The 23,052-nt window shown below is 34.2% G+C and overlaps 1 protein-coding gene across 1 annotated transcript in view; it reads left to right on the forward strand.

Annotated features, from left to right (window-relative positions):
* Positions 1 to 326: 326 nt before the first annotated feature.
* The window catches only part of arid5b (AT-rich interaction domain 5B), a gene marked incomplete at its 5' end in the record, with an annotated part of 117,042 nt that continues 94,316 nt past the window's right edge, over positions 327 to 23,052 (forward strand). The window contains 2 exons of the mRNA XM_016283249.1: positions 327 to 366; positions 17,443 to 17,673. Coding sequence (XP_016138735.1) covers positions 327 to 366; positions 17,443 to 17,673 — 271 coding nt within the window. The remainder of the gene's footprint in view (positions 367 to 17,442; positions 17,674 to 23,052) is intronic.

Raw genomic sequence — 23,052 nt, forward strand, 5'->3', positions numbered from 1 at the left:
GGTCTTTTTGTAACATTGTAAATCTTTACTGTCACTGATCATTTTAATACATATGAATCAAAATATATTTTTTAATTGTATTTAAATTTATTTTATTATATTATTTATTTAAAAATGTATTTTGTATTTTTATTTTATTACTTTTTTATTCGTTTATTTTATTTGTTTTATATTATTTAATTTAATAGATTTTTTTTTACTTATTTATATTTTTCATTTTTGAAAATGTATTTTAATTTATTATTTTATTTAATATGTACACATCAGAATAAGCATGTTGTTTGAATTTTTACATTAATATTGTGTTACACTGAATGACAATATAACACAACTTCAAGGACGTCCTCAAAGAGAAGACTGAGCTCGGTATACAGCATGATTTCTCATTTACACGAGCCATACAGTAAGACTGGATTATGAATAATGATTTGGTTGGTTTTATGACAATCATTTCCTGTGTAAAGAACACGAGGAAAGACACTCGAAAGCGTTTAATTGCATAGATCTCAGTAAGCCAAGCGTTCAAGTAACATTCGAGAAAATAACGTGGCGTTTGTCACGACTAACCGCATGCAGCCCTTGATAATAACATGCTTCTCTTTATGAGCGTCAAACCTATTTTTTACGGTGAGTAGATTGTACAAGACACAACAAGAAAGTGTTTGAGTATGACACTTGTTTAAACAGGCAGGGTGTCGCCCCGGTATTCGTCTCCCTCTGCGCTTTTTCCTTCTTCGGTTGTTTGTTTCTCTCATTATCTGGGAACAATATGGTGTGTAAATGCTCATTAATGTGCAGACGGATCACACCCAGTGTGATTACGCTTCCCGTGTGATTGCTCAATAAGGATCTGATTATCAAAGCATTGCATAGCTTCGGCATAAACAAAACATTTGCTCATACTTTGTATCTTTTGTGTATTTTAAACTGACATAACTGTGTGCTTGATAACTAAACGAAACGGGGTCAAACTCTATTTTGTGTTACGAAGGAGATACAAGAAATAGCATATATAATAGCACGTTTCTTTTATTAGCCGTTGACACAGTTCAGGAGTGATATCACATGAGTTGTTATATTTGCAACCTTTGTAATGCAAGAGTTCTTTACCGGTGTGTGTGTGTGTGTGTGTGTGTGTGTGTGTGTATAGTGCACTGTGTGCATTTACAACTTTTTAAATGTGTCATTTTGGCTGCTTTCCTGTTTTGCAAATATCTGCTGGCTTGGACTGGGTGATAACGAATACTCTCGATCAATTTGCTGGCGATTTAAGATTAGGCACAACTGTGAATGTTACACATGTTAATGTGCTTTTTATTAAGTGTCTTTAGGAATTCTTAATTGTCTTGTTAGAATGAGAGTGTTAAGAAATGGCTAGAGGTGCTTAGTTTAGATTTTTTTGGAAATTGACAGATACGGTTACTAATATATATTCTTTTGTGTTCCATGGAAAAACGTAATTGTATGCATCTGACAAAAGGGTGAGTACATAATGACAGAATTTTGGGTGACCTATACCTGTAAGTTGGTTTCTTTCTTTGCATTGTTAAATCTGACCTCATTGATGTTTTTTTTAGAGGATGTGGTATTTCTCTCGGGGGGCTGCTCTCAAACTCCCAGGTGATTTGCACAAGCTTGCAGAAAAGGAAGACAGCAGCATATACGTTTAAAGCAGAGCTGATATTTCAGTGGCTGGAAAGCTCTCTTGGACTGATTTATCAAGTTCACTGTTAGCCCTTTGAGACAGTAGAACAAAGATGCCCTTTACTGCTGATCTGAGACCAGTTGCCCATGGAAACATTTCTAATACAGCCTCAGTGGCCAATCAGCAGCCACCTCTTACCCCCTGTGCCCTGGGGCAGTTGTCAGTTTGACCTTTAACCTCCAGTGAGTGTCGGTGCTGCTTAATAACAGCTATTAGTGAACACTAGTGTTTCCTTTCTTATCATCTCACGTACCGTGGCTCTTTGAGTTTAAGCATAATGACATGGCACCTCTCAGACACGTGGTGTCTAATATCCAGTGAGTTAAACCCTTTTGACTCTTCAGAGTCAAAGAATCTGCTTCCTCTAGAATAGAGCTAGGCGATGTGGTAGAAATATGTAGGAGAGGTTTGGTATGGTGTAGTACATGTTGCATTCTCAGCATTGCCACAAGGGGCACTGTAGCATTAGCGTAAAATTGTTGATATGTTTAAAACTAGCTACCTGAATAATAACATTGTTTAACAGGGGTATAATGATACATCCATACATTTTTATGGATGAAGTGAATAATGATATGATGTATTAATATCATGCATAAAAAAAGTGTTGGCAAGTATATGAAACAGTGTTACTCACCAGTTGGCTTATAAACTTTTTTTTTTTTAATTTCTAAAACAATTAATTAATTAATTAAAATTTTAATTTTAACAATGCCCGAGAATGCAACATGGTTTAGTGCAATTATCAAATTCTGTAGTTATATAAATATGCAATCTGATGTGCTGCGTGTTTCAAAATGGAAAAAAAAAAAACAACTACAAATATTAGTATTGTAATTGCACTTTTGTTTTGTGTTTCAAAATCATGTTTTATAATAATAATAATTATAACAATAATAATTATACTTATAATAATAATAATAATTTTTATTACATAATTATTACATAAAAATATTATGAAATACTATACTGTTTAATACTATAGTGATATTGCTTTATTGACTTGTTTAATTTTAGATAGATAGATAGATAGATAGATAGATAGATAGATAGATAGATAGATAGATAGATAAAAATGGCTGTTAGATGCATTTCCCCAATTAGTTATGCCTGTTTTTGATTAAATAAATTATATACAGTTTCCTGGTGGGTAAAACATATTTTTCCAAATGAAGGTCCAAATAAAAAGAGAAAATAGATTATAATAAATGTGAGCCACCAGCATCACCAAAGAGAATTGCAAAAAGAATGAGTCGTGTGTGCTTTTTTTTTACTAATTTGCCCCAAACCCTCCCCCAATCCCTCCATTGGTCAGATAAAAAGGATAGCCCCGCCCCAAGCTTATTTTATTGGTTGAGTAATTGCTGTTATGTTCTGTTAGTCGCGATGCTCAAATAAATATATATTTGATCAATATTCTGATTGCACCACTCAGGAACATTTTTTTCCCACGAAAAAATACCTATATTGTGAAATATTATTACAGTTATATTAAAATGAGATTAATATTTTGGTCATATCGTATCATAATTTTATAATTTTAGATATCTCTTCAAAAAAAAAAAACTAGCAATAAATGCTACTGCCTATATCAGCGCAGTGTGCTTTTTTGCGGTTGTGTTTTTTCTTCCATAGCGCAGAACCCCGTGGTTCAAGACAGACGGTGATCCTTTAATAAGCATGCTCTTTGTGTCAGCTCCGAGAATTATGAATGATTAATTCTTTGGACAGTAATTGCAAAGGCCTTGTCTACCGCTGACTGCCGATGAAGAAATCAGCACAATAGTGCATTGATAGCACACTATCTTCTTATCCTCTGTCATCTAATCCCTCCTTTGTGTCACACTCAAAATGCTTTTTAATTAGTTTCATTGGGTAATGCGCTTCTTTCCCTCTGTCTATGGCTATTGTCCTCATGTTGAGTCACATGAGTGCCGCCATTGTCTCCAGCGGGGCTCCCCAGAATACACTTGCCATTTCCCGCGAGCAAGCGCAAGTTAATCGCTTTGACATACGTGTCTCTCGTCGCCAGTGTTTGACTGCTGCATATTGAAATTTGTTATTAAAATAAATAAATACAGGCAAAGACGTTGTATCGAGGATGTTAGGGTTCTTGCATGCATTCATTGATTAAAAACATTTGTGGATTAATCAGGAAGAGCGGTATATACAGGATTTAATGACTCAACACATAGAATTAAATACTGTTTTGCATTTACTGTTTCATAAAAATGAGCTATGCTCGGCTGTTTTTTCTGGTTGCATCAAAGACTGGCAACGTGTTAATCCGTCCCCGTCGTGCTTATGAATTTCAGAGATGAAAGCTCCTTTATTTCTATTGTTTTGGACTCGACTGGAGATCAATTCTGGGGTGCCGCTCAAAGGGCCAGATCGGATCTTTTGTAGTCCCGTACGAGAGATGTTCCATGATATCAAGTCTTGAACAATTCATGAGAATTTTGCAGTACACGTACAATTCCCATGACTCACGTTCACAACTCTGTGAACCGCTCGCTCTGTCATTCTGCTGTATGTTGCACACAAATATGCTTATGTTGCTTGAAAGATACATCTCTAGAAAAAGAAGGCATCTGTTTCAGATACTGAACACAAATACGTTCAATGCAGTCTAGAAAGGTTTAGGTGTGGTTTGTTTTTTTGTGTAATCATATCATAATCTTAGTAACTGAACAGCTGTAGAAACAAAGCGTTTCAGTGTATTAGCAGCACTTATAAAGAAAGTCCTTTATTTTGAGCTGTATGCGAATGCTGCTATGACAAGGAACACTTTTTGTATACATTTGTATTGTTTGTATAATATATTTATATCATATTTTATATTTAAAAAATATTTTGAAATGGTGAAATATTACATTTTAAAATAACTGTTTTCTATTTTAAATTAATTTAATACATTGAATTAATGAATTAAATTAATTTAAATCAGTAGCCGTTACGCAGTGTTCAGTGTCACATGATTCTTCAGAAATAATTAATTATATATATATATATATATATATATATATATATATATATACATAAATCAAATCTTTCCTTAACATTATAAATATCTTTACTGTCGCTTTTGATCAATTTATGTGTCCTAATAAAATATTTTTTTTCCAAAATAAATAAATAAATGTCAGTTTTTGTTACTAAAACGTTTTAATGTATTAAATATGCAATGTAATTTGATATAAATAATTATATATATATATATATATATATATATATATATATATATACATAAATCAAATCTTTCCTTAACATTATAAATATCTTTACTGTCGCTTTTGATCAATTTATGTGTCCTAATAAAATATTTTTTTTCCAAAATAAATAAATAAATAAATAAATGTCAGTTTTTGTTACTAAAACGTTTTAATGTATTAAATATGCAATGTAATTTGATGCAAACAAATCAACACTTTGTCGTTCTGCTTTATGTGGTTTATTATATTGTTATACTAATATGACAATCTTTGATGAATAGAAATCAAATCTTTTTCTTTAACCTTATAAATATCTTTACTGATACTTTTAATCAATTTATGTGTCCTAATAAAAGTATACATATTTTTCAAAAAATAAAATAAATAAATAAAATTAAATGTTTGTGTTTGTTACTAAAAAGTTTTAATGTATTACATATGCAGTATGATTTATTTGATGCAAACAAATCAAAACTTTGAACTGATTCAGTTAATCAAACTCATTACTGAACACTTAAGTTCAGAAACTCTATTAATATATTTTAGGAGGCATTGCAAAACAAGTCTTAATTGCACAGTTTAGGAAACTATTTAAATCATTGCAACATCGACATACATAAATCAAATCTTTCCTTAACATTATAAATATCTTTACTGTCGCTTTTGATCAATTTATGTGTCCTAATAAAATATTTTTTTTCCAAAATAAATAAATAAATGTCAGTTTTTGTTACTAAAACGTTTTAATGTATTAAATATGCAATGTAATTTGATGCAAACAAATCAACACTTTGTCGTTCTGCTTTATGTGGTTTATTATATTGTTATACTAATATGACAATCTTTGATGAATAGAAATCAAATCTTTTTCTTTAACCTTATAAATATCTTTACTGATACTTTTAATCAATTTATGTGTCCTAATAAAAGTATACATATTTTTCAAAAAATAAAATAAAATAAATAAATAAAATTAAATGTTTGTGTTTGTTACTAAAAAGTTTTAATGTATTACATATGCAGTATGATTTATTTGATGCAAACAAATCAAAACTTTGAACTGATTCAGTTAATCAAACTCATTACGAACACTTAAGTTCAGAAACTCTATTAATATATTTTAGGAGGCATTGCAAAACAAGTCTTAATTGCACAGTTTAGGAAACTATTTAAATCATTGCAACATCGATAGTGTTGCTTAATGTTATAACGCTTGCAAAATAATGACAAATATAGGGGGAATATTCTTTTATATTGCTATATTTACTTTTTCTTGAGCACATGATGGCAAGTGATCTTTCTTTCCCTGAAAGAAAGTGTCTTCTGTATGTAGCCGCACCTTGTTATTCAGTTTTCTATATAGAGGCATCATTAGAATAATAGGCTCAACGTGTCTCTCTTCAGAAAGTGGAACATTTTGACATAACCAAATTTGCTCTAGCCTGTCATGTTTTACAAGAGCCGTTAAATGCAAAGTTTGCTGCATGGTAATCAATAATACAGACAGTTATATTTGGAGCCAGTCCCTCTGTAGGAATATCAGTGCTTTGGCTTGTTGCTAGGGAGCAACACGGATTGTGCCGGAGCTATATCGGACGAATGCCCACTGCTGTAAAATATCGGCAGGTGCCATAAATCATCAACAAATGGTTTCGACATCAGGGGATATCCTGGAAAAATGAGCTCAGGGTAATTTCAGCGCGGACGAGCTGGAATCAAATAAAGAGTAATATCATAGAATTACGGGTAGAGTTGTGCCACGTCCCACATCTGTATCACAAGTGAATCGCAATATATTGGGTTTAATTATCGAGCGATTCCTGTGGCACACAAACAGCAATCATACAATCTCGCCAAAAAAAACCGTTTCAGTAGTTGAGTGCAGGAACAGTGTGTTTTTCCAAGCGCCTACTCTCTCAATTCAATGTTTCCTCTCAGTTTGGTGAAAATATCATACTGTGTCCATCATGGAGTCAATGAAAGGCTTGTTTGAAGGGTAATAGTTAAATCTTGAATGTTACTCTGGCTTTTAGGACAGCCAAGACCTTGGAGAAGAAGAACAAGAGTTGGTGGAGGGTCTGTTAGGAACATTTGGATATGAAAAGCTTTATATATTTATCTGAAATCGTGACAGGTGATTGGTTAACTGGGGAATCTGTTTATATTTTCTCGTTGACAACCCTGTTTACGGTGACCCACTCAGCCTAGAATAGGGACCTATTTAATCTGTTTTATTTTTCCCCAAATTCTATTTTATTTTTTATTCCAAATTCTTTATATATTTTAATATTTCTGGATACCATTTTTTTCCCCATTTTAATTCTTCTACAATATTAAACAGCAATTTATTAAAAGTTTTAAAATAATTTTTTTTCCTCATTTTTATTTTTGTTATAACGCTTGCAAAATAATGACAAATATAGGGGGAATATTCTTTTATATTGCTATATTTACTTTTTCTTGAGCACATGATGGCAAGTGATCTTTCTTTCCCTGAAAGAAAGTGTCTTCTGTATGTAGCCGCACCTTGTTATTCAGTTTTCTATATAGAGGCATCATTAGAATAATAGGCTCAACGTGTCTCTCTTCAGAAAGTGGAACATTTTGACATAACCAAATTTGCTCTAGCCTGTCATGTTTTACAAGAGCCGTTAAATGCAAAGTTTGCTGCGTGGTAATCAATAATACAGACAGTTATATTTGCAGCCAGTCCCTCTGTAGGAATATCAGTGCTTTGGCTTGTTGCTAGGGAGCAACACGGATTGTGCCGGAGCTATATCGGACGAATGCCCACTGCTGTAAAATATCGGCAGGTGCCATAAATCATCAACAAATGGTTTCGACATCAGGGGATATCCTGGAAAAATGAGCTCAGGGTAATTTCAGCGCGGACGAGCTGGAATCAAATAAAGAGTAATATCATAGAATTACGGGTAGAGTTGTGCCACGTCCCACATCTGTATCACAAGTGAATCGCAATATATTGGGTTTAATTATCGAGCGATTCCTGTGGCACACAAACAGCAATCATACAATCTCGCCAAAAAAAACCGTTTCAGTAGTTGAGTGCAGGAACAGTGTGTTTTTCCAAGCGCCTACTCTCTCAATTCAATGTTTCCTCTCAGTTTGGTGAAAATATCATACTGTGTCCATCATGGAGTCAATGAAAGGCTTGTTTGAAGGGTAATAGTTAAATCTTGAATGTTACTCTGGCTTTTAGGACAGCCAAGACCTTGGAGAAGAAGAACAAGAGTTGGTGGAGGGTCTGTTAGGAACATTTGGATATGAAAAGCTTTATATATTTATCTGAAATCGTGACAGGTGATTGGTTAACTGGGGAATCTGTTTATATTTTCTCGTTGACAACCCTGTTTACGGTGACCCACTCAGCCTAGAATAGGGACCTATTTAATCTGTTTTATTTTTCCCCAAATTCTATTTTATTTTTTATTCCAAATTCTTTATATATTTTAATATTTCTGGATACCATTTTTTTCCCCATTTTAATTCTTCTACAATATTAAACAGCAATTTATTAAAAGTTTTAAAATAATTTTTTTTCCTCATTTTTATTTTTACCAAATTCTGTTTTCCATTAATTTTCTGGATTCCATTTGAATGTTTTCATTAAATATTAATCTCTTATTAATTGATTTTATTTTTTAAATTATGTATTATTATTATTTTTATTTTTTTTTATTGATTGATTTGTTTCCAGAAATATTGTTTTGTGTATTTACATTTTCTGGTAAATATTCCTTTAAAAATAATGTTTTAATAACATTTTATTAGTAATAGTAGTACTATCATTACATTAAGTAATATTTCTGTCACAGTTTCTTCAAGTTAAACCATACTTTTATTTTGACCTTTAGGTTTTTGTTTGACAGTGACGTGACATGTGGCCAAGTATGGTTACCCATACTAGGAATTAGTGCTCTGCATTTGTCCCATCCTAAGTGCACACACACAGCAGTGAACACACACACACCGTGAACACACACCCAGAGCAGTGGGCAGCCATTTTTTTGCTCACCTCAGTCGTGGTATTGAAGGTGGAAGAGAGCACTTTACATTCACTCCCCCCACCTACAATCCCTGCCGGTACGAGACTCGAACCCGCAACCTTGGGTTACGAGTCCGACTCTCTAACCCTCAGGCCATGACGTCCCCATATTTATTTATTTTTGTATATGATATGATGATAGTTTTACTCAAAAGAAACTGTAAAATGCTAAAGTGACTCTTAGAGCAGTTATGTTCTTGTGTTCATGTACTCGTATATTGAGACGGCAGAGGCTGATGTGTGTAGTAAACAAAACCGCTCTACTGCTCCATTCTTTCACACAGAGACACGCAGAACATGCAGGATTCATATTTAAATGGTGTCTTTGCGGCTTAATGTTCACAGACACTAGTCTATATTGCATTTTGATTTAAGTGTACTTATCTACTTTAATATACCTTACCTACTTTTGAGGTATCCATCCAAAATTCTGTGACATTCTGCGGTCCATGATATTGCAATAATGTAATCAAAGACAATGGATTGAGTTTAAGTGGACTGAAAAGAGATCTGAATTTGCTTCTAATATTTCATTACATTTACATTTATTAATTTAACAAACACTTTTATCCCAAGCGACTTACAAATGAGAAATACAAGAAGCATTCATAATAAAGAGGCAAACAAACACAAGTTTCACACATTGTTTATTATTTCTGTAATAAGTACTTATGCTAAAATGTACTTCTGGGGTCTTCCTGCTTTACATGTAGTCTGAAAAAAAAAATCTTAATGGCTTATTTTTATGAAAATGTTATTAAGTGACAGTGTTGTGATTATTAACTATATTAGTTTCAGCTGAAGTATTAAAATCACTAAAGCTAAAACTGAAATCAAATATATATTAAAGCGAAATAGAAATATTAAAAACCTAATAAAAAGGGCAAATGCACATAACACAATTAATAAAAATTCTAATTAAAATAAACTGAAAATATAAAAAAAACTTTATTTTTGTATTTATTAATACAAAATATTAATTATTACTATAATAACACATAAATAATACTAAAAATAACACTGCAATGCAATTACAGTGAGGGCTGGATTCTTTTCCCACGTCAGTTAACTAATTTGAAAGATATATATATATATTTTTTTATATTAAAATGTTCACATGTTGATTTTCCAGAAAATTGTAAACGCTATCAAAACATTGCTCATCTGTTTGTATGAGGATCATAGCAACACAGCAACATTGCTTCAGCCAATAGCATGAGTTTGAGGTGGGGCTATTTGTTTTGTTGACCAATGGCAGATGAGTATAGTGTCTAAATTATTAATTTAAAAATCATTTTTGCAGTTCCATTTGTTGATGCTATTACAGAAAGTCTTTCTATTGGCACAAAGACTTTAATATACAAGCCTTGGTTTCAATGACTTTTATTCTTGTCTGTATCTAAACAGCAGCAATATGAGATGTTAAATAATAACAGATTGCTTTTCAAATCCAAATAATTACAATACGATTTTTCTGCAGCCCTTCTTTTGTCCTTTCCACCTCCAGATATTTCTGTTCATTGTTATTCTGTATTTACAACATGGCGATCAATATTGCTCGGGTAGTGTATGTTGTAATCTGTTCGGGCTCTCACATCAGGCATATTGAAGTATCAGAACCACTTTAATAACCCAACAGGGGCGCAGAATCTCAGCAGCCCGCAATATTAATAGATGGATGTTATTTGACTCATTAGAGGTCGCGGCTGTGAATAATAATTAGGGAAAGACTGATTATGCTGAACCCAGCTCTAATAAGACATGTATTAAAAAATATCTGCACACACACACACACACACACACACATTTTTTTTCCTCATTTTTATTTTTACCAAATTCTGTTTTCCATTAATTTTCTGGATTCCATTTGAATGTTTTCATTAAATATTAATCTCTTATTAATTGATTTTATTTTTTAAATTATGTATTATTATTATTTTTATTTTTTTTTATTGATTGATTTGTTTCCAGAAATATTGTTTTGTGTATTTACATTTTCTGGTAAATATTCCTTTAAAAATAATGTTTTAATAACATTTTATTAGTAATAGTAGTACTATCATTACATTAAGTAATATTTCTGTCACAGTTTCTTCAAGTTAAACCATACTTTTATTTTGACCTTTAGGTTTTTGTTTGACAGTGACGTGACATGTGGCCAAGTATGGTTACCCATACTAGGAATTAGTGCTCTGCATTTGTCCCATCCTAAGTGCACACACACAGCAGTGAACACACACACACCGTGAACACACACCCAGAGCAGTGGGCAGCCATTTTTTTGCTCACCTCAGTCGTGGTATTGAAGGTGGAAGAGAGCACTTTACATTCACTCCCCCCACCTACAATCCCTGCCGGTACGAGACTCGAACCCGCAACCTTGGGTTACGAGTCCGACTCTCTAACCCTCAGGCCATGACGTCCCCATATTTATTTATTTTTGTATATGATATGATGATAGTTTTACTCAAAAGAAACTGTAAAATGCTAAAGTGACTCTTAGAGCAGTTATGTTCTTGTGTTCATGTACTCGTATATTGAGACGGCAGAGGCTGATGTGTGTAGTAAACAAAACCGCTCTACTGCTCCATTCTTTCACACAGAGACACGCAGAACATGCAGGATTCATATTTAAATGGTGTCTTTGCGGCTTAATGTTCACAGACACTAGTCTATATTGCATTTTGATTTAAGTGTACTTATCTACTTTAATATACCTTACCTACTTTTGAGGTATCCATCCAAAATTCTGTGACATTCTGCGGTCCATGATATTGCAATAATGTAATCAAAGACAATGGATTGAGTTTAAGTGGACTGAAAAGAGATCTGAATTTGCTTCTAATATTTCATTACATTTACATTTATTAATTTAACAAACACTTTTATCCCAAGCGACTTACAAATGAGAAATACAAGAAGCATTCATAATAAAGAGGCAAACAAACACAAGTTTCACACATTGTTTATTATTTCTGTAATAAGTACTTATGCTAAAATGTACTTCTGGGGTCTTCCTGCTTTACATGTAGTCTGAAAAAAAAAATCTTAATGGCTTATTTTTATGAAAATGTTATTAAGTGACAGTGTTGTGATTATTAACTATATTAGTTTCAGCTGAAGTATTAAAATCACTAAAGCTAAAACTGAAATCAAATATATATTAAAGCGAAATAGAAATATTAAAAACCTAATAAAAAGGGCAAATGCACATAACACAATTAATAAAAATTCTAATTAAAATAAACTGAAAATATAAAAAAAACTTTATTTTTGTATTTATTAATACAAAATATTAATTATTACTATAATAACACATAAATAATACTAAAAATAACACTGCAATGCAATTACAGTGAGGGCTGGATTCTTTTCCCACGTCAGTTAACTAATTTGAAAGATATATATATATATTTTTTTATATTAAAATGTTCACATGTTGATTTTCCAGAAAATTGTAAACGCTATCAAAACATTGCTCATCTGTTTGTATGAGGATCATAGCAACACAGCAACATTGCTTCAGCCAATAGCATGAGTTTGAGGTGGGGCTATTTGTTTTGTTGACCAATGGCAGATGAGTATAGTGTCTAAATTATTAATTTAAAAATCATTTTTGCAGTTCCATTTGTTGATGCTATTACAGAAAGTCTTTCTATTGGCACAAAGACTTTAATATACAAGCCTTGGTTTCAATGACTTTTATTCTTGTCTGTATCTAAACAGCAGCAATATGAGATGTTAAATAATAACAGATTGCTTTTCAAATCCAAATAATTACAATACGATTTTTCTGCAGCCCTTCTTTTGTCCTTTCCACCTCCAGATATTTCTGTTCATTGTTATTCTGTATTTACAACATGGCGATCAATATTGCTCGGGTAGTGTATGTTGTAATCTGTTCGGGCTCTCACATCAGGCATATTGAAGTATCAGAACCACTTTAATAACCCAACAGGGGCGCAGAATCTCAGCAGCCCGCAATATTAATAGATGGATGTTATTTGACTCATTAGAGGTCGCGGCTGTGAATAATAATTAGGGAAAGACTGATTATGCTGAACCCAGCTCTAATAAGACATGTATTAAAAAATATCTGCACACACACACACACACACACACACACATGCTCTCTCTCAATCTGTCTCCTTGAGCTTTCTTGTATCTTGACATTCTGTCCTTTTTTGAAATAATGAAAAAGTTTCATTCCATCTCATCAAAACAAAGGTTCTGTTGAAAAAAAAAAATGGCTTCATTCGCCATTTAAATCAGTCACAGATCCTCAAACCAAGTTTTATAGTACAAAAATATCATGAATTATTAAAACTCAGAGGCGTTTTACCACATACGTCCGTGTTTTATGTTTAATTGGTCGTCTTTGGCAGCGGCGAGTGGTTATGTAAATATATTCCCACAGAGGCCCATTTGACATTTGTGGAGCACTTGAGCAGTATACAGGGAGCAAACTGACATACGGAAAACGTCCATTCTTTCTGATCTGATGAGACATGCTAGGATTACTCATGCAGATTTCAGTCTGTTGATTTTGCGAACAATTGGTGCCCTACCTGTGTGCGTTTCCCCCCTTCCTCCTCACAAAGGCTTCTCGTCAAAGTGTGTTACTGGAAAATTGCATAATGCTCTTTGTCATGTTAAATGTCATAATTGTTACATGTCTTAAAAGTGCACTGCCGTTTTCTTGATACTGAAAGTATGCACCTTGGGCTGTAATTAGTGTTTTGATACGGTTCTCTCTCAATCTGTCTCCTTGAGCTTTCTTGTATCTTGACATTCTGTCCTTTTTTGAAATAATGAAAAAGTTTCATTCCATCTCATCAAAACAAAGGTTCTGTTGAAAAAAAAAAATGGCTTCATTCGCCATTTAAATCAGTCACAGATCCTCAAACCAAGTTTTATAGTACAAAAATATCATGAATTATTAAAACTCAGAGGCGTTTTACCACATAAGTCCGTGTTTTATGTTTAATTGGTCGTCTTTGGCAGCGGCGAGTGGTTATGTAAATATATTCCCACAGAGGCCCATTTGACATTTGTGGAGCACTTGAGCAGTATATGGGGAGCAAACTGACATACGGAAAATGTCCATTCTTTCTGATCTGATGAGACATGCTAGGATTACTCATGCAGATTTCAGTCTGTTGATTTTGCGAACAATTGGTGCCCTACCTGTGTGCGTTTTCCCCCTTCCTCCTCACAAAGGCTTCTCGTCAAAGTTACTGGAAAATTGCATAATGCGATTTCAGTGCTCTCTAATCATAGTGTCGTCCTAGCCAATTAAATTGCTAAACATAAGAAATCCTTTCTTTAGAAAAGGTTAGATGTTATTAACAGTGTGGATGTAGAGCTGGTTTCTGACCTCTTCTGCAGCCCAAAGCCAAATCTAATCAAGAAAATGTACATTGGATCCCTGCGTGATTAGCACGGCGCAGTGCGGCCCTTAAAAGACGGATATTTTGAGACAAACCTCGGTTGTGCTAATTGCAAGTAAAAGAGGGGAATACTGCGGGGTCTTAAATGGGTCTTGAAACTGTTAACAAATCAAGTTCAATTGTTTTTCTTTTCAACAGACTGTTAATGAAAAGAGGCGCTTAACCTTCGGAAAATGTTATTCGTGCAGCTCAGGAGGTCAAACTAAATAACAAATTCAATTTTTAATCAAATAAAAGGCTGTTATGAAAATGTCTGGGAATGTCTAAATACAGTGATTTGTGCAGTTTTGTTGTTTTAAATGTTTAAAATAAATGCTATTTAAAAGATGACAAACATTATATATGTGACCCTGGACCACAAAACCAGTCATAAGGGTCAATTTTTCGAAATTGAGATTTATACATCATCTGAAAGCTGAATAAATAAGCTTTCCATTGATGTATGGTTTGTTAGGATAGAACAATATTTGGAAGATACAACTATTTGAAAATCTGGAATCTGAGGGTGCAAAAAAAACGAAATATTGAGAAAATCACCTTTAAAGTTCTCCAAATGAAGTTCTTAGCAATATATATTACTAATCAAAAATACAATTTTGGAAAAAATGTATCTTCATGGACCATGATCTTTACTTAATGTCCTAATGATTTTTGGCATAAAAGAAAAATCTATAATTTTGACCCATACAATGTCTTTTTGGCTATTGCTACAAATATACCCCAGCGACTTAAGACTGGTTTTGTGCTCCAGGGTCACATATAAAAACAAATCTACACATCACCGTTCAAATGTTTTTTTTTTTTTTTTTTTTTTAAATCAATACTTTTATTTAGTAAAGATGCATTCATTTAATTAAAAGTGACAGTATGAATATTTATAATGTTGCAAATGATTACTATGATTGCTAACTTTCTATTCATCAAAGAATTAATAACCTCAAAAATATTAAGCAGCACAACAGTTTTCACCATTGATAGTAATAAGAAATATTTCTTCAGCACCAAATCAGCATATTAGAATGATTTTTGCAGGATCATGTGATATTGTAATAATGAGCGTGTGACCAGTGGCAGTTGGGGCAAGAAACCCGTTTGAAAACAATCATTATATTTGGCGATGCTAGTGTTGCAGAAATTACATGTAAAAGATGTGTTTATGGCTCTCAGCAGGAGAATGTTTGCGGTCGTTGTGTGTGAATAAAGCTAGTTCTCTCCAAGGACACCATCGTCTGAGGTTTGCAACTCACATGTCATATTACGAGAGCTTGTATGCCGAGATGTCAGGTTTTTGAGGTTGAGAGATGCGATGATACTTTGAATCAGTTTTTTCGAGTTCTGATGGGAAGACTAACAGGCGAATGCTATTGCTCAGATCTCTGATCTCCAAGAACTGAGTGACGTGGCTTCCTGCCCAGAATCTTTTATATTGCCAATCCTAACAGAGAGCTGTCATGTTAAACCAGCAGCTCAGGCTGTAGTAAAACATAATAGCCCACAAATCTATATCCGGACCCCTGGGAGCAGCTCTCCTCCATTATAGAATAAGATTAGCTATATGAAGTTACAGTGCTTCGATTTGGGTTGAATTATCATAACTGCGAAGCTAATGTTAGAGAGCATATGATTCATCAATGGTCTTTGTGCTGTATGCCATTGTGTAGCCTTCTGACTCATCGAATGATGTCAAACATTGTCTTTGAAATAAACGAGTTGGATTGAGTTGATGTCATGAAATGATGGTATGAGAGTGCAGTAGCCACCGTTTTCATTTCATGGAAAGAATAATATCGGAATCAATGGTGTAAATAATAGTTTACACCTGTAAATGTGTAAAACTATGAAATATAAAGTGAGCACAGGCTCACTGTCTTGACATTTACTGTTCTGCTTGAATTTGTTCTAAGTGTACTGGAAATATTGTCACTCAGAAATTGCTAGTAAATTTCACAATTAATTACAAAGAAATGGCAAGTAACACATTAATTTAAGCATTGAAATGTTAACGTAATAAGACTAGAATATCATTAAAAAATATATATATATATATATTTCAATAATGTTTTATATACTAACTTTAAAACTTGATTTATAACTTTACAGCTTTTATGTACAACTTTGTGCGTGAATTTTAGTGAAAAGTATCCATTTAACTAGTGCTGTCAAACGTTTAATTGCAATTAATCGCATCCAAAATAAAAGTTTTTGTTTACATAATATATGTGCGTATACTGTGTATATTTATTATGTATATATAAATACAAACACATGCATGTATATATTTAAGAAAAATATGTTATGTTTATATATTAAATATATTTCGATATAATATAAAATATAAGAATATGAATATATAAATGTATAAACGTAAATATTTTCAAAATATATACTGTATGTATTTATATATACATGTAATATGTAAAAAAAAAAAAAAAAAAGTTTATTTTGGATGTGATTAATCGCGATTAATCGTTTGACAACACTAGTTTTAACATTAAAATAGAGAGCGAGGTAAGATGGAAGTAGTGAAACGTTTATTATTTGACAACTGCTTTATGATATAAATGTTAAACGTCTAGTAATATCCAGTAATGCAAACTCAAATATGGCCGTTTTGGATTTAAAATGTAATATCATTTATGTGATTTATATACTTCCTTACTGAATGTGACGAGGCAAGAAACGTTTTGCGTTTTCGACATATTAGGCATACAAATAAAAGTGCATGTGTCAACTATTCTTTCAAATATTATTAGCAAATGGTTGAAAAATGTTACATTCCAACTAGAATTAGACATTGAATTCCCTTCACCATTCTATTTCTTTATGCTTTGGTTATGGTTATGGCCTTGGTTATTTGTGAAATTTGCTAGCAATTTCTGAGTGAAAATTGCTTCGGAGTAAATCCTACACCATTTTTTTTTTCAGTCAAACATTATTTTGAGTTGCTGTTGTGTGCCAGAAATAACAGTAGTCTCTTTTAAAAAATGAATTGCACTTTCTTGTGTTTAGGTGAGGATGTGGAGGAGAAGAAAGTTCTGGTACTGAGTTACCCTCAATACTGTCGGTACCGCTCCATCATCGCGCGGCTTCGTGAGCGGCCCACCTCCTTCCTGACGGACCATGTGGTACTGGCCCTGGGGGGAATCGCCTCCCTCACCAACAACACCCAGATCCTGTACTGCAGGGACACTTTTGAGCACCCCACGCTGGTGGAGAACGAGAGCGTGTGTGATGAATTCGGTAAGTAGATTTTAAAGAAACGGTATAGTGTGAAACAAACTCTACGCAAGTATGTGATTTCACATACACATGTTTTTGTGCGTTGTTTCATTCTTTCAGGTAGAGATTGACCAGTATTGCATTTTTATGACTGATAGCGATATAGATTGTATTTTTATATTTAGAGTAGGGCTGTGCAATTAATTGCATGCCATTGTCAAGCGCATCTCATCAGTAAAGCCGGTTCCGTGATTGGTAGTAAATCGCCATCACCTGCTTTCAGATGGAGCGGCATTTAATACACAGAGCCGTAGTTCACTGACAAGCTAGGCAATATCGCGTTCATAATCGAATGCGATTCATCTGCGATTATGAACGCGATATTGTCTAGCTTGTCAGTGAACTACGGCTCTGTGTATTAAATGCCGCTCCATCTGAAAGCAGGTGATGGCGATTTACTACCAATCACGGAACCGGCTTTACTGACGAGATGCGCATGACATTCGCATGCGATTAATTGCACAGCCCTAATTTAGAGTTATTGTTTGATAACCAGCATGCAGAAGTCATTTGTAATTAATATCTGTTTTACTATAGAAAAATATTAATAATTATTATTTTGATTACTGTTTTAATCATTATATTTATGATGAATTGCAGATTTGTTTCCATTTTTGTCAAATATTAAATTCCAGATTTCAAACTTATGATTACCTGTTTTTTAAAAAGTGTAATATTTTTTTTTGTACAGTCCTATTAAATGGTGCTATTTAGACCTGATAATAAATAAGCAATAGCCGAAGTTGAAAAGTGTGGAATTCTGTAAAAATACTGGTCAAACTGATCAGTTTAAAGGTAACTTGAGATTTGTTACTCCCACAATAATGCAAAAATTAATGTTTAGCATTACAACACTACCACTAGGGTTGGGTGTCATTTATGTCATTTGATCAATTCCAATTCCGATTTCGATTCTGCATATCAATTCCGATTCTTATCGATTCCCATTTTCGATTTCAATGTGGTTTAAAAAAACGAAGTCAAACATTTAGATATCAAACATATTTATTTTATGTGTCTTTTTGCAAAACATTTAATTGCTGCTGAATACCAATGGTAAAAATCAGCCAGCTACATAAAAAACTGGACTCGATTAAGAGTCGTTTGTTTGCAAAATAGAGCTGCATGATTCTGGATAAATAGAGACTTTTTTTAAATGGAGGTTGTAGTTCTCTCACAATTCTGAAGAAAAAATATTAGACAACTAAAAATCTCATTGGAATGATTTAGTGACTCACTCAAGATTTACTTGTTTCATTAGTGAATGAATCAGTGTTTTTGAACGAATCTCTTGAATGAATGATTCAAAGACAAATACATTTTTAACAGCCACTTTTCGGCAGCTAAAAATAAAAGGTGCGAACACAAAAATTGAAAGGCGGAATTGAAAATTTAATTTTACACCAAGTATCCGATTCCTGACCTTAAGTATACCGTAAGTATTCGGGAATTGGAATTGATTTTCGATTCCCAACTCTGACTACATTCTTGCAATGCACTGACCAAACATTTGCATACTTGTGTAAAGCATGTTTCTGACCTTAACGTTTAGAGGCTGATTACTGCTTATTTATTCAAATAAAGATTAATTGCATTGGCATAATTGAGTGAAGAAAGAATGAACGAATGGAGGATTGATGGCTAATAATTCAGTAATTGAGTCTGTGGTCCCAAACAAGACCCTCGTCTTCATTACCTGACTGACGATGGGATGCTGTATGAGCGCAAGCAGCTTTCTCTGTTGGTGTACAAACAGGAAAGAGTGACTATGAGCTGGTGATTGAAACAGACACTCGTGGCTTTTAGCCTGTCATGTTGAGAGTCGAGAGCTTGTTGTATGATAGAGTAGAACTCTCAGATGAACTGAAAGCCTGTTTTTACACTGAGGTCTGAGTCCGTCACAGTCCGCCTGCTTGTGTCAGTAACTTATTTTTTCAAAAAGGCTGCTGTGATATCCAAAACAGCGATTCGCCCCACTTTTGGCTGACGGTTAGAAAACCTCAACTGTGCATGTAATTACTGTCTGTAAATGGCGGTCTTTCTCCAATCTGTTTACATTCACTCAAAAATGAAAATTCTGTCATCATTTACTCACCCTCATGCCATTTTAAACGTATTTGAGTTTCTTTGTTCTGTAGAGCACAAAAGAAGATATTTTGAAGAATGTTGGTAATTAAACAGTTGCTGGTAGCCATGGATTTGCAAAGTAGTTTCCATATTATGGAAGTCAATGGCTAGCGTCAACTGTTTGGTTACCAACATTCTTAAAAATATCTTATTTTATGCTCTAACGAACAAAGAAACTCATACAGATTTAGAGCAACTTGAGGGTAATGAGATAAGAGTAAATCCCTTTAAAGCAGTGTACATTTTCTGAATGAAAAATGCTATTTTCAATTTTCTGCACTGATTTTGTTTTTTTTTTATAAATCTGTGAGATTGTATTTAAATAATATAAAAAATATGTTAAATGGAGCTGTACTGAGAGTTTGTGTTTGAATGGCATATTCAAACAACAGTGGGTTTGCGTGCAGTTCGCTTTTCCATACATGCTGCCAGTTAAAAAAAGAGAGGCTCCAGTTTACGTGCATGACTTCCTGTTGGAAAAATGCTGGGTTACTGAATGCTGTTTTGTAAAAGACGATAGAGCTGTTTACATAATAGCAGTTGACAAGATGGGTGAACAAACTGACAGTGAGTAATACAATTGAGTAAATGACTCCCAATGACTTTAATGGATGTCCTTGGGCTTCTCTGATTGCTCCAAAACACAGTTTTCTGCTAAAAAACCATGCTCTTGTCTTTGAAAGTTTAACATGAGGGGTCCTGCTCGAATCGGACAGCCTGCAGGGATTTGAATACTCAGATTAAAATATCTTTGTTCTCGCCAGGGCTTTAAACACAACCACGGCACGCTGTACTGAAACCCAAAGAAGTCGTTCTGTTAAACTTCGTTATTTATTAAGGCTTTAGTTCAACATATGAAGTCATTGTAAAGGCTCCCATACACTAGATTTGTTACAGAGGGGTAGATCTGATGTTGGCCATTTCTGAAGCCGAGAAAATCTGAGAGAGAGTGGGGGGAAAAAATACTTCCAGTGCTTTTTATGCTCGAAGTGACGGCTACTTGGCGGAAAATCTTCTGCGTTTAGTCTTGTCATTAAGTGTTTGAAGCGAATAACATTGCTTCCAAGGGCTTGGCGATGAAGAGGGGAGTTCTACAGAACTGAGAGAGGTCCAGTGCGTTATAGAAGAAAGATGAAAATGGAAAGCAGCGCTATTTAAGGAAAAATACAGCTAGAATGGTGCATATTTTTTGTCATTTGTTCCTCTGTTAATGGAAATAACTGCAGGGTTTGGCTCGCTTGCATGCCTCTTTGGTCACATGTTAGGAGACAACAGGATGTTAAATTGACTCAAGTCTTATCCTCACTTGAATGGACTTTAAGAGGGTGGTTAGGGATTGAGAATATGGAATTCAATAAGTGATACTGGGGATTTTTGTTCAGGCATCAGCTGATTTGGACCCCTGCTTGTCACATGGTTATGATAACATCCACTCTGCTACACCATTTCAGAACAATGCTGTTAACATTTCTGTTTTCTTTCCTGTGCTATTAAAACAGGACATGTTTGTTATTAGATGTTATTAGATGGTGAGGCATTCTCGTTGATTTTTTTTATTGGCTTTTTGCTTTTATTATATATTATATTACCTCTTATTATACAGTGGGGCAAAAAAGTATTTAGTCAGCCACCAATTGTGCAAGTTCTCCCACTTAAAAAGATGAGAGAGGCCTGTAATTTTCATCATAGGTATACCTCAACTATGAGAGACAAAATGAGAAAAAAAATCCAGAAAATCACATTGTAGGATTTTTAAAGAATTAATTGGTAAATTCCTCTGTAAAATAAGTATTTGGTCACCTACAAACAAGCAAGATTTCTGGCTCTCACAGACCTGTAACTTCTTCTTTAAGAGGCTCCTCTGTCCTCCACTCGTTACCTGTATTAATGGTATCTGTTTGAACTCGTTATCAGTATAAAAGACACCTGTCCACAACCTCAAACAGTCACACTCCAAACTTCACCATGGCCAAGACCAAAGACTGTCAAAGGACACCAGAAACAAAATTGTAGACCTGCACCAGGATGGGAAGACTGAATCTGCAATAGGTAAACAGCTTGGTGTGAAGAAATCAACTGTGGGAGCAATTATTAGAAAATGGAAGACATACAAGACCACTGATAATCTCCCTCGATCTGGGGCTCCACGCAAGATCTCACCCCGTGGGGTCAAAATGATCACAAGAACTGAGAGCAAAAATCCCAGAACCACACGGGGGGACCTAGTGAATGACCTACAGAGAGCTGGGACCAAAGTAACAAAGGCTACCATCAGTAACACACTGCGCCGCCAGGGACTCAAATCCTGCAGTGCCAGACGTGCCCCCCTGCTTAAGCCAGTACATGTCCAGGCCCGTCTGAAGTTTGCTAGAGAGCATTTGGATGATCCAGAAGAGGATTGGGAGAATGTCATATGGTCAGATGAAACCAAAATAGAACTTTTTGGTAAAAACTCAACTTGTCATGTTTGGAGAAGAAAGGATGCTGAGTTGCATCCAAAGAACACCATACCTACTGTGAAGCATGGGGGTGGAAACATCATGCTTTGGGGCTGTTTTTCTGCAAAGGGACCAGGACGACTGATCCATGTAAACGAAAGAATGAATGGGGCCATGTATCGTGAGATTTTGAGTGAAAACCTCCTTCCATCAGCAAGGGCATTGAAGATGAAACGTGGCTGGGTCTTTCAGCATGACAATGATCCCAAACACACCACCCGGGAAACGAAGGAGTGGCTTCGTAAGAAGCATTTCAAGGTCCTGGAGTGGCCTAGCCAGTCTCCAGATCTCAACCCCATAGAAAATCTTTGGAGGGAGTTGAAAATCCATGTTGCCCAGCGACAGCCCCAAAACATTACTGCTCTAGAGGAGATCTGCATGGAGGAATGGGCCAAAATACCAGCAACAGTGTGTGAAAACCTTGTGAAGACTTACAGAAAACATTTGACCTCTGTCATTGCCAACAAAAGGTGTATATAACAAAGTATTGAGATGAAATTGTGTTATTGACCAAATACTTATTTTCCACCATAATTTGCAAATAAATTATTTAAAAATCCTACAATGTGATTTTCTGGAATTTATTTTCTCATTTTGTCTCTCATAGTTGAGGTATACCAATGATGAAAATTACAGGCCTCTCTCATCTTTTTAAGTGGGAGAACTTGCACAATTGGTGGCTGACTAAATACTTTTTTTACCCACTGTATATATA

Source organism: Sinocyclocheilus grahami, unplaced genomic scaffold (genome assembly GCF_001515645.1).
Source record: "Sinocyclocheilus grahami isolate Dianchi unplaced genomic scaffold, SAMN03320097.WGS_v1.1 scaffold172.1, whole genome shotgun sequence".
NCBI lineage: Eukaryota > Metazoa > Chordata > Actinopteri > Cypriniformes > Cyprinidae > Sinocyclocheilus > Sinocyclocheilus grahami.